The 12,594-nt window shown below is 49.8% G+C and overlaps 1 protein-coding gene across 1 annotated transcript in view; it reads left to right on the forward strand.

Moving 5' to 3' along the window:
* The window catches only part of LOC149334524 (saccharopine dehydrogenase-like oxidoreductase), an 85,898-nt gene that overhangs the window by 25,748 nt on the left and 47,556 nt on the right, over nt 1–12,594 (forward strand). The window contains exon 3 of the mRNA XM_089555160.1: nt 6,773–6,853. Coding sequence (XP_089411286.1) covers nt 6,773–6,853 — 81 coding nt within the window. The remainder of the gene's footprint in view (nt 1–6,772; nt 6,854–12,594) is intronic.

Consider the following 12,594-nt stretch of genomic DNA (forward strand, 5'->3'; position numbering starts at 1 on the left):
AGAGCCCTTTGAGACTCCGGTGTGGAGCAGTTGAGGAGGGCAGTCTCCCATGCCTCTCGGGTGGGGGTACCGAGCCGGAGTACCCGGGTTCGAACCCGACCGCGGCGGCCGCGCCGGATCCTCTACGCCGTGCCGTACCTACGCACCACCAAACAACAAGACGAGCGCATTGACGCCATCATCAGGAAGGCAACAAAGCGAGCATTGGACCTCCCGGTGGCTACCTCCAACGCCAAACTGAAGGCGTTGGGAGTGGTAAACTCCTATCAGGAGTTGCGGGAGGCCCACCTCGTGAACCAATATACGCGGCTAACGCAGACGGTTCCTGGGCGCCGCCTGCTAAACCGCTTACACATCTAACACACATGCATACCAGAGGGGACGGAGAACATCGCGGTGCTGTGGCGCCACATGCTCTTGGTCGCTCCGCTCCCTCGTAACATGGACATGGCTTCACATGAAGGCAGACGACAAGCGCGGGTTCGCACGCTTGAGAGGCAGTATGGTTATAAAGAGGGCGTCTACTACGTGGACATCACAGGGCCGTCGCCCACGGGATTCTTCACGGCTGCTGTAGTCCACCGGGGAATGAATGTCGATGGGCTATCTTTTCGGGCCCCAAATTCAACACGAGCGGAGGAAGTCGCAATAGCTCTCGCTGCCGCCGATCCAAAATCGAGAACAGTTATCACAGACTCTCGCCGGGCCTATGAACATTATCTTGCAGGCGAAATATCCCCTCTTGCCTCACAAATTCTAAGACGCGCTCCCGCCGATCCAACTCGCACAAAAGTGATCTGGGCTCCTGGCCACCAGGGTCTACGAGGCCATGAGGCCGCTGATGCGGCCGCCCGAGCGCTCACACACCGGGCTCCTCATCCTAGCTCTCCTGGCTCAGAAGCTCATAAACCGCTTCTGCGGTTCCGCGAAATCCTAATTCATTATTGCGACAGCCACCGTCTCTACCCAGTACCTGCCAAGGGGCTGAGTAAGGCGGAGGAGCGCACTCTGCGGCGCCTGCAGACAGGAACTCTTCTCTGTCCTGACATAGCGAAACACTTCGACCCGAACACAGATGGGCGCTGCCCGCACTGTGGAGAGATCTGCGATATCTTTCACATGGTGTGGGCATGTACTCAGAATCCTCACCTTCCCCCTTCCCCCACCCCCACCCGAGAGGCATGGGAGACTGCCCTCCTCAACTGCTCCACACTGGAGTCTCAAAGAGCTCTAGTAAAGCGGGCGCGAGACGGGGCCTCGTCGTGCGGTGTCCCGGACTAAGGATACCGACCATGTAGCAGGGTTTTTTGACCCTCAAACTCTCTTTGCATATTAAAGTTTTTCACCACCACCACCCGTGTGCTGTGCGATGTCAGTGCACGTTAAATATCTCCAGGTGGTCGAAATTATTCCGCAGACCTCCACTACGGCACCTCTTTCTCTCTTTCTTCTTTCCCTCCTACCTTCCTCCCTTCTCTTAAGGCGTGGTTGTGGTGTCCGCCATTATATGTGAGAAAGGTACTGCTCCATTTCCTTTCCTCAAAAACCAATTTACCAATTTACCAAATCTGCGCGTCGTTTGTTTCTTTGGTTTTGTCGTACAGTCTCTTGTGGGGCACAAAACAGGTGTGTCAACTTTCTTAACCCAGGTATGCCTAGCGCCGTACATGTAGGACACCGCTTTTTATGTGCAGTAACTCTAAAAGCTTATTGCGTCAAGGCTTGCGCCCACTAGCATAGGTTTATGAGTGTCTAAACTTCTCTTGTGCAAGAGTTGTGCTATATGCGTTCATAAAGATCGTACCGTCTTCTCTGGACGCCATTTAATTCGACCGCGTCGACTTTGCTGTAATTCTGCAAGGAAAACAAGTAATTATAGCGCATTGTCATAGGGAAGCTACCGCGCGTGGCAAGCAGTTATTTTAAAGGCGGTGTCAGATGTTTGAAGCTTTACCACACGTACAAGGTCTCGCGGTTGTCTAGTATTCTACATTGTAAGATGACTCAGGAGTCGGATTTGAGAAACATATTTCCGCCAATAAAAGGATTACTCTGAATTCTGAAGTGAATTGAACATTTTATATGGAAAAATGTTTTAATTTTTCAATTCCTAAAGTTTTGGCTTGGTTTGGATTTTATGGGGGTTTGACGTCACAAAGCGACTCAGGCTCTGAGGGACACCGTAGTGAAAGGCTCCGGAAATTTCGACCACCTGGGGTTGTTTAACGTGCACTGACATCGCATTGTACACGAGCCTCTAGTATTTCGCCTCAATCGGAATTCGGCCGCCGCGGCCGCGATCGCACCCCCGTCTTTCGGGTCAGCAGCCGAGTGCCATAACCACTGATCCACCGCGACGGCTGAAGTTTTGGCATATATGGGTTTTAGTGTGATTACATAAAAAAAAAGCTGGGCCAGCTAATTGTTTTTTCATAACAAACGCGTAAATGAGGGAGAGATGATTGGATGGAGTAGCCAGGACACAACGCTGTGTTCGCACTTTGTCTTTTATTTTTATTGTTTATCTACGCTGATGGCATGTTACGGTAAGTGTTAGGATGAACTGTGCCGACGATTTTCAGGAATGATGCGGTAGCGTCCCATTGGATGAGACGTTGCCGTGTCAAAGGATTCAAGGTATGCATCATGGTTGATGGTTGAAGGCCAAAACAATGTTGAGTTGTTTGCTCGAATATAAAAGATACGAAAGTAATTCTTGGCAATACGAGATTGGAGCAACTGTTCAAGACAGGCTGTGAGGTATATTGGAAATACTGGGAAGTGCATGTATCTAAGACAGTGGGAAGGAAGGAAGGAAGGAAGGAAGGAAGGAAGGAAGGAAGGAAGGAAGGAAGGAAGGAAGGAAGGAAGGAAAGAAGGAAGGGAAAATTTTATTTTACTCTAGTCTTGGGGGCATCTTCAGGGACGTTTTCTCCTTGTTTCTATCCCCAGGAGAAAAAACACTACCAGGAGAAAAAGATTACGTTGGAGTGCATGTGGCAGGCACTCCTACATCACCAATAACCAATTGCCCATATTCTACAAAGAGAAAATGTGTAGCAGTTCTTGCAAGTGAACCCCTATATGAGGCTGAAAGAAATCCCGCCGCGGTCAGGCTCAGTGGTACGGCGCTCGTCTACCGAGCCGGAGTACCCGTGTTCGAACCCGACCGCGGCGGCCGCGTTTCGATGGAGGCGAAACGCAAGATGGATGGATGGAGAACTTTATTAAGCAAGCGAGTTTGGACCGTGCAAGGTCTCAGGGCCACCGCACAGCCCTCACATTACGCGCATGTGTCCAGGCCACGTAGGGCCATGGCACTGGCACCCCGGTTCACACAGCGAAGTTGCGCGTCCGGGTCTTGCGACGCAAGGAGGGCCTCCCATTCCTCCCATGTACCGATGGTGGGCTGTCCCTGCGGGGGAGGATCGGCAGGGCAGCCGAAGAGGATGTGGTCCAGGGTGGCGTAGCCCGAGGACTTATTTGCCGGGCAAATGGCGACCCCAGCCGGGATTTCTCGAGGGAGCGGGCACACACGTTCTCAGAACTGACTCAACAAGCATGCCTTGCCCGTCGACTCTATCCCCCTCCCCACCCGCGCCTATCACACTCCCAACAAATCCTCTGGAGGCGACTCCAGACCCGAACTCTTCCTACCCCTCAGCTTCTATCCTACTTCCGCCATGTTTTCCCAGAGTGCACTCTCTGCGAAACGCAAGAGGCGCCCGTGTGCTGTGCGATGTCAGTGCACGTTAAAGATCCCCAGGTGGTAGAAATTATTCCGGAGACCTCCACTACGGCACCTCTTTCTTTCTTTCTTTCTTTCTTTCTTTCTTTCTTTCTTTCTTTCTTTCTTTCTTTCTTTCTTTCTTTCTTTCTTTCTTTCTTTCTTTCTTTCTTTCTTTCTTTCTTTCTTTCTTTCTTTCTTTCTTTCTTTCTTTCTTTCTTTCTTTCTTTCTTTCTTTCTTTCTTCCTTTCTTTCTTTCACTCCCACCTTCCTCCCTTCCCTTATGGCGCGGTTCAGGTGTCCGCCGATATATGTGGGACAGATACTGCGCCATTTCCTTTCCTCTAAAACCAATTTACCAATTTAAATCCGCAGCGCACGGTGGAGAGGACAAATATAGGGATCTTCGGAGAAAGAAAGTGCGCAGCGTGGCCGACTGAAGTTATTGATGTTCTACGAAACTTAAAAAAAAAAAATCTTTGGGGGGACACATCATGTAGGCGATAGGTGAACCTCGGTTTGTGTGTCGTTTTTTATGTGTTGCGGTGCAATTATTCGTCTATAGATGACCGACTAGCCTGCAGCCTTACCTTAGACAGAAGATACATTTGTAGAAAAAAAAGTAGCCGATGGCGCTCACAGGGAGGTTACATCAATAATTTTGATGGGACGCAGTGGATATGGCTTGCGAAGCAAAATGCTAATTGCAGTTTATTGGGCCTCGGTCCTGCAGTGGTTGTGATCTGGCAGCGGATGCTAATGAGTTGCAGTCCTTTGGGCCCTTGATGCTCGTTCAGAAACAGCATCCATTTCTCATTCGTCCCGTTAGCAGCTGATATGTCAATGTACGCAGTTTATAGTGATAAAACAAAGTAATTACCTGTATTAGTGACTTCTGTACAGAGTTCATATATACTTACCCTAGAGTGAAATTGGCTGCCGCAGTTCCACGCGTAACCTCTCCTCACATTTTATGAGCGTAGCGGCAGCTTTTTAGAATTCCTCGTTAAAGCCACCCTGTATTTAGGGATATTGGCTTCTATAATCTTGCAACATGATTTGGAGCAGTACGAAATGGCTGTAGCTGGCAGGAAACTGAAACTTACAGTAGTCATCTGTGCGAGATTTTTAATATCGAGGATTTCAGAAGTTTTGAACATATGCCTTTCAAACATATTTCAGCGCTTATTGAAGCAGTGAGCCTTGAATTTAGTATTTCCTTATGTGGAATTCCTCAGTTAAAGATAACTGGTGACCATAGCCCCGCGGGCAGCTATGACGGTATCTTGATGGAGCCGCAGTGGATTAGCACAACATCGTGTTCGCGCTATACATTTTGAAGTGATCTAAAAACGTGCACGAATCACTACGCATGAGGTGGACAATATAGATGGTGTTTCACACAAGACTTTACACGGTTTTAAAAAAAACAGGCTTTTTCAGTTAGAAGAACTCTTTCCATGGCATAGCATTGTTAGCAATGTAGAGCATCAGAATTCTGCTAAGACGTGCTGCCGAGCAGCCTGGTTAGCTAATACTGAATAGTTAAGATTTTAACTATTACTGCTAGGCTCCTTAATTATTGAGAAGCGTGTAGCCCACCGTAAGTAGTAGCCATATCCGTTTTACAATTTAAAAACGCGGTTAACCTCGGTGTTTTGGCGCAGCAAATTTTGGCTACAGCGCGCCAAAATACATGCGATTTCGAGAACTTTGCAGGCAAAGCAACCTCTCCAGTGCACCTAACTCGTCGAAATAGACAAAAATTTGTTGAGCCATAGCGCCGAGGGTAACCGAGTTTTCGAAATTCTAAAAACTGATATGGATATTACTTACGGTGGGCTACACGCCTCTCAATAATTGAGGTGCCTAACATTTAGGGTTAAAAAGTCAACTATTCGATATTAGTTGACCGACCTTAGCAGGTATTAGCTGCATTCGGATGTACTACACCGCTGCCGAAAAACGTGCTCTTCTAACAAAAAAGCCTATTTAAAAAAATTGTGTTAAGTCCTAGGTGAAACACCCGTATAGGCTCTCACCTTGCTCAGAGGCTCGCACTGCAGAGCTCTTTTGGCATAAATGTCCTTCTGGTACGTGCTCAAGATAAAAGAATACCGACTGTTTTTAACTTATTTAACTGTGTGTTTATCCTGTCTCTCTGCATCCATATAGCCGCGCCTTGTCTACTATGTAAAACTGAATATCATTTTTTTTTCAATTTCTTTTGAGCATCCCAAACAGTTAACTGAGCATTGTACATGTCGTTTGTGTTTCCTTGTATTCGTCCCGTCATTCGCGCAAGTACGTACCCCTTTCAAGCTATGAATCAACTCGCTCAGATTAGAGCTTTAATTAACTGAGCCGTGGAGCCCAGTTTCCATTATGGGTGTGAAAATTATTTTAGGCTCTAGCAACGCCAGGCCACTTCCAGCGGAACAACTTATGATCCATTTATCGGTAAAGCTGAATGACATTTTAACAATATCCCCCAAGAGAAAAGTATACCTGTACTCAAAAGGTACTCACCTATGCAGCAGAAACGTGGAGGCTAAAAGAGAGGGTTCTGCTTAAGTTAAGGACAACGCAGCGAGCTATAGAAAGAAAAATTCTAGGTGTAACGTTAAGAGATCGGAAGAGGGCAGAGTGGGGGAGAGAACAAACGCGGGTTAATGACATCCTAGTTGAAATCAAGAGGAAGAAGTGGGCTTGGGCAGGGCATGTAATGCGAAGGCAAGATAACCGCTGGTCCTTAAGGGTAGTGGAGTGGATTCCAGGGAAAGGCAAGGGTAGCAGGGGGCGGCAGAAAGTTAGGTGGGCGGATGGTATTAAGAAATTTGCGGGAATACGGTGGCCGCAACTGGCGAAGAACAGGGTTAATTGGAGAGACATGGGAGAGGCCTTTGCCCTACAGTGCGCGTAGTCAGGCTGATGATGATGATGGCAGTGATTGCATATAATTGATTTGCGTTTTCTTCCTCACGCATTACGTTCCTTGTTCTTTCCCAGCTGTAATTATTTCCATCGTTTTATTTGCTGATCCAGTACCGCTTCTTTGGACGCCAGGTGGTTAAAGCGTGCGTCGAGAATGGCACCCATCACATTGACATCAGCGGAGAACCTCAGGTGAATTCAACTCTGTTTTTGCTTCTTCTGTCCGCAAACTCTTGCAACTGGCCATGTGCAATCTAGTCCGATATCTGAGCCAACTCATTATCTGTGAGCAAACAGTGATCCGAATAGAAACCACGCATCCGTGTGTGCATTATGAAGACCAACGCAAAACAGACAAATGACCAGCGAAAGAGAAGACGACACGGGCGCTTTCTCTAATATTCGTCGGTGCTTGATTGGTCGCAGGTTGGTTTTGCCCACTCTGCCCAAGAGACGAGAGACCTGTAGACGCCTGGGTAAGCTGATGACACTTGGCTCCGATATTAGAGTGGGACAGCGCCCGTGTCTTCTTCTCTTTCGTTGGTCCTTTGTATGCTTTGCGCTGGTCTTCAATATGAACTACTTCGAACTCGCCCAATGCAGCGTGCTGTTAAATTATATCAGTGTGTACAAGTGCGTGCGAAGTTTATTTATGTATTTATTTTCACATACTGCAGCTCGCATGGGGCTATGGCTGCAGGAGATAAAAAAAATAGACACAAACAGATCGGAACAATCAGCAGCATTTGACATGTTTGACACCGCCACCTCTGCCCTGTGTTCTACCTGCTTTAGCCAAATCGAAACCAGGAGAAGTAATTTAAGTCATACACGCTGCCGTGGAACCATGTTTCGGTAACCCAAACGATGTGTGCGGAATGAAAAGACTCTAATTAAAAGTAGTTAGGAAACTTGTTAACAAGGCAGAATTTGTGTCTGATGCGACTACCACAGAGAGGACGCTCGAGCTACAATGCAAGCAGTACGAGCGTCCGTCCTCCCTAGTGACTACCGCCGTCGTCGACGCTGGTAGCCCTGACGTGCTCCGTGAGACCATACGGGCCGTAGTACGCGAGGAGCGCCAGAAGCTTTTTTCGACGACTCAGGCGCCGCAAGTGCCATCCCTTTTGGGCACAATTCGTGAAGAGGTACAGCAAGCGCTCTCGCTACTCGAACTTCTTCAATCAAAACTGCCACAGGCAGTGACATACGCCGCAGCCGTTCGTCGTACCGGCCCACCTGCAAGTCGCCGCCAGGAGGCCCCTGTCTACATCCGCCCAGCATCCTTTGCTCGACCCCCTCCGATGGGCCCACGCGAAAGCGGCGTCTAGTGCACTCCTGATCATCGACCTCTGTGCTACTACTGCGGCGAAGCTGGTCACATGTACCGCAACTGCCTATACCTGCCGGGATTTAGGGCGTGCGTACCACGACCGCAGCGTGATCAGCGGGCCCCTGAGATTGGCGATTACCTGTCCGTAGCGTCTCGGGCACCATATCAGTACACCCAGTCGCCGTCCCCCCGACATTTCTCGTCTCGGCGACGCCCATGTTCCACCGTGACGCGGAGACGGTCGCCTAGTCCCCGTCGGGAAAACTAGAAGCGGCAACCTTAAGGGTGGGGGGGGGGGGGGGGGGGGTGAGGTTGCTCAGTGGCGAAACGTCAAAGATCCCCTACCGCTGCTGCAACTCGACGGCCGCACAATTCCACGACGCCCTGACACTCACGATCTTGATACACCGCCTCGACGCCCCAGTTCTCCGACCCCCCACAACCACTTAACCATGCAATTAGTGCCGCACCGCAGCCGTGACTGGACTCCGCGACGTTCCTGCCTTTTGACAGCTGCAACCATCGGTCTGAACATTTACATCGGCGGAACCGGCGTAACACCGCTCGTGGGCGACTACTCTGTTCTTATTGGGCCTTTCGCCACAACTCTGAAAAAGGTGACTACGCCTTGGACGGGCCCGCAACTTCGTACTGCCGGAGGTCACTTGATCACGCCGACCGGCACATGCACTTCCAGGGTAACGGTCCAAGAAGAAACGTACCTGGAAACCTCTGATATAATCGGCCTTGAGACAATCGAAGCCTCGAAGATGAAGAAGTACGGTGATTCCTGTGTAAGTGCTCCATCGGTACCTTTATCACAAAAAGAATTTTGCTTCCTGAATTTCACATCTTAGCTTGTGTCGTCTCGCAGGGATCCGGGCGTATGAATGTGCTCTTTGCGGTGTTTCCTATTTTGGCGTCAAAATGTATTTATACGCACAGCGTGCCAAAAAAGAAAATAAGTTTTTTTTTTTTATTCGTGAAGTCTGCCTTGAGGCATAAGTTGAGAAAAGGGGGAGTGGAATGTAGGTTGCAGAAAGTTAAAAGAAGGAGTGTAGACCAGTTTCGGCGAGGTACTCGCATAGGCTGCTGGTGAAATGATTGTCCATAGTCCACTTCACATAGACAATCACTTCACCAGCAGCCTATGCGAGTACCTCGCCGAAGCTGTTAGTTCAGCGTTGTGTTGTCCATTTCCTCCTTTTCTTTGCTCTCTTCTTAGGCCTTCGGCCTTGCGCTGTTTAAATTATACCATGTATAACCAACTCGCCCATCAGTTCGTGCTGGCAACCTTTGTTGTACCACGGCCGGTCTCGAGCGAGCGAGCGCGTCGAGACCGGCCGTGCTTGTACTCGCCCAGTGCTTCCGCGACGCCATCCTTGGCATTAATTTCTTAACAGAAAATGGCGTCGTTATCGATCTTCAATCCAAGTCAGTGACCTTCTCGACGGAGCATGCAACACACAGCGCTTCTGAGCGACCGACGGCACTCTACATCCTTGACAATCACGTCACCATCCCGAGCCATTTCAGTGTGATGACGTCCGTCGTCACGAAGGCAGTGCTCAACTTTGAAGGCGTCGTGGAAGGCAAAGAGGTCCTGCTTTTCGAGCGAAGCCATGCTGTCGACAGAGCGGTCGTTCGACATGACGGCAAAGCAGACGTGCTCCTGAGAAATTTCGGCGGCGCGTATCAACATCTGAGTATTGGGAGTGCCGTGGCTCACATTACCGGTATCACTGACATCCGAAACGCCGCTGGTCTTGCCACGGTGTCGTCGATCGAACCAGAGAGGCCTGCCGCCGATTCATAGTTCGACATTTAACTCCGCGCTTTCCGAACGGCATCATCGTCAAGCGCGAGATCTCTTCGAACGCTATGTGGCTATTCTCACCTTCCGGTGGTGGCAGAACACACTTAGCCAAGCACTGCATTATTACGGATGACAGCGTGCTTCCTTTTCGACATTACCCTTATCGTGTTGAGAAAAACAGCGCTTGCAGACAAAGGACCAGAACGAGAAGGACGCACAACTGCGAAGTTGTGTGTCCTTCTCGTTCTGGTCCTTTGTATGCAAGCGCTGCTTTTCTCAAGATGTACCCCAACCAACTCGCTCAGCAACACACCTTATCGTGCGTCTCCCACCGAACGCGCAGCTATCAACCGCCAAATGAAAGAGATGCTTCGCGACGACGTTATTCAGCCCTCTCGTAGTCCGTGGGCGGCACCTGTCGTTCTTGTAATGAACAACAATGGCACATTGAGGTTTTGGGCCGATTACCGTCGGCTCAACAAAATTCCTAATAAACACGTTTGCCCTCTCGCAAGAATCGACTATGCCATAGATCGCCTCTGCTCCGCAAAATATTTCACCTCGATGGATCTGAAATCCGGATATTGGCAAATTGAGATCAGTGAAAGAGACAGCAAAAAAAGCTGCGTTTATTACTACTGATGGGCTCTATGAGTTTAAGGCAATGCCCTTCGGTCTGTGCTCAGCACCGGCAACCTTCCAAAGGCTTATAGACACAGTTCTTGCAGATCTCAAGTGGCAGACATTCCTCGTCTATCTTGACGACGTTGTGGTCTTCGCCCCAGCTTTCGAAGATCACCTTCGGCTTCTCAGAACAGTCCTTCAAGCCATTCAGTCTTCTGGGCTTACCTTAAAAAAAATGAGAAATGCCATTTTGCTTACACCAACCTGACGTCCCTGGGGCCCGTCGTCAGTCACGCGGGTGTTCGACCCGATCCACAGAAGACAACAGCTATTGCCAACTTTCCTCCACTACAAGACCATAAGGCCGTCCGACGATTTCTTGTATTATGTGCTCACTACCAGCGCTTTGTAAAAGACTTCGCTCGAATCGCTGAGCCCTTGACGCGACTGACACGGACAGATACTCCTTTCACATGGGACCCCCCGCAGGTCAAAGCATTCGAAGATCTTCAATGCCACCTAGAAGCACCTCCAGTACTGGCCCACTTCGACAAAAACGCCGACACGGAGTTTCATACCGACGCAAGCAACGTAGGCCTGGGCGCCATCCTGGTGCAAATCCAGGGTTGTCACGAACGTGTCATCGCTTGCGCAAGTCATTCCTAGTCTAAAGCCCCAATCTAACTATTCCGCCACCGAGAAAGAATGTCTAGCCATGGTTTGGGCGACGTCTAAATTCCGGCCTTACCTTCTGGGAAACCTTTCAATGTCGTCACTGACCATCATGCCCTGTGCTGGCTGGCGACCATCAAGGACCCGTCAGCCCGCCATTTGTGAGATGGAGCCTACGACTTCAGGAATTCGACATAACTGTCACAGGTGTGGGCGCCAGCGCTATCACGCCGAATGCCTTTCGCGCGCCCCTGTAGATCCCCCACCGATGACACTACCGGCGACGTCATCCTTTTGAACGCCGTCAGCGCAGCGTGCCTCGCCGAGCAACAGTCTGCCGAAGATGAACTTCGTCACGTCATGGACGTTCTAAACGGTACAAGAGCGTGTGTCCTGAGAGCTTTCAAGCGCGCGCTGCCACCGTTATGCATTCGCGACGGTGTTCTGGTGAAGAAAAATTTCTCTGCACGCTATATGCCGTGTGTGATAGTTATACCTGCGAGTCTGCGCGATGAGATCTTAAAAGCTTCCCACGATGAACCAACTTGTGGACATTTCTTGACATTTAGGAGTCGCCCGTACGCTTGCGCGGATCCAGGAAAAGCATTACTGGCCTCGACTTAACGCAGACGTTGCCCACTACGTCAGGACTTGTCGCAGCTGGCAGCTTCACAAGGTGCTCCCAACAAAATCCACTGGGTTCTTGAAGCCCACAGAACCTCCGCTGAGGCCCTTCCAGCAGATGGACATGCTGGTACCCGTCCAACGTTCACACTCGGGAAACAACTGGGTCATCGTTGCTATGGACTACCTCACCCGATACGCGGAAACCTCAGCTCTGCCATGGAAGTTTCAAAATTCTTCGTCCGTCACATTGTTCTGCGTCGTGGCTCCCCGGAAATGCTAATCACCGACCGGGTACCGCATTCACGGCTGAACTGCTGCAGCAGATTTTGCTGCACAGTCATACGTCCCACCGGCGGACATCATATACCATCCTGAAACGAACGGCTTAACCGAACGACTGAACAAAACGCTCTCAATGTATGTTGACGTCGCGCATAAAACCTGGGACAAAGTGCTACCGTACGTCACCTTCGTCAACCTACGTGAACCAACATGTCACCGTTCTGCTATAGTTATTATTATTATTATTATTATTATTATTATTATTATTATTCATCATCAGCCTGACTACACCCACTGCAGGGCAAAGGCCTCTCCCATGTCTCTCCAATTAAACCTGTCCTTTGTCAGTTGCCGCCACTGTATCCCTGCAAACTTCTTAATCTCATCCGCCCACCTAACTTTCTGCCGTCCCCTGCTACGTTTGCTTTCTCTTGGAATCCACTCCGTTACCCTTAAGGACCAGCGGTTATCTTGCCTTCGCATTACATGCCCTGCCCAAGCCCATTTCTTCCTCTTGATTTCAACTAAGATGTCATTAACCCGCGTTTGTTCCCTCACCCACTCCGCCCTCTTCCGATC

The sequence above is a fragment of the Amblyomma mixtum genome, chromosome 8, assembly GCF_055824585.1.
Source record: "Amblyomma mixtum isolate Tamu chromosome 8, ASM5582458v1, whole genome shotgun sequence".
NCBI lineage: Eukaryota > Metazoa > Arthropoda > Arachnida > Ixodida > Ixodidae > Amblyomma > Amblyomma mixtum.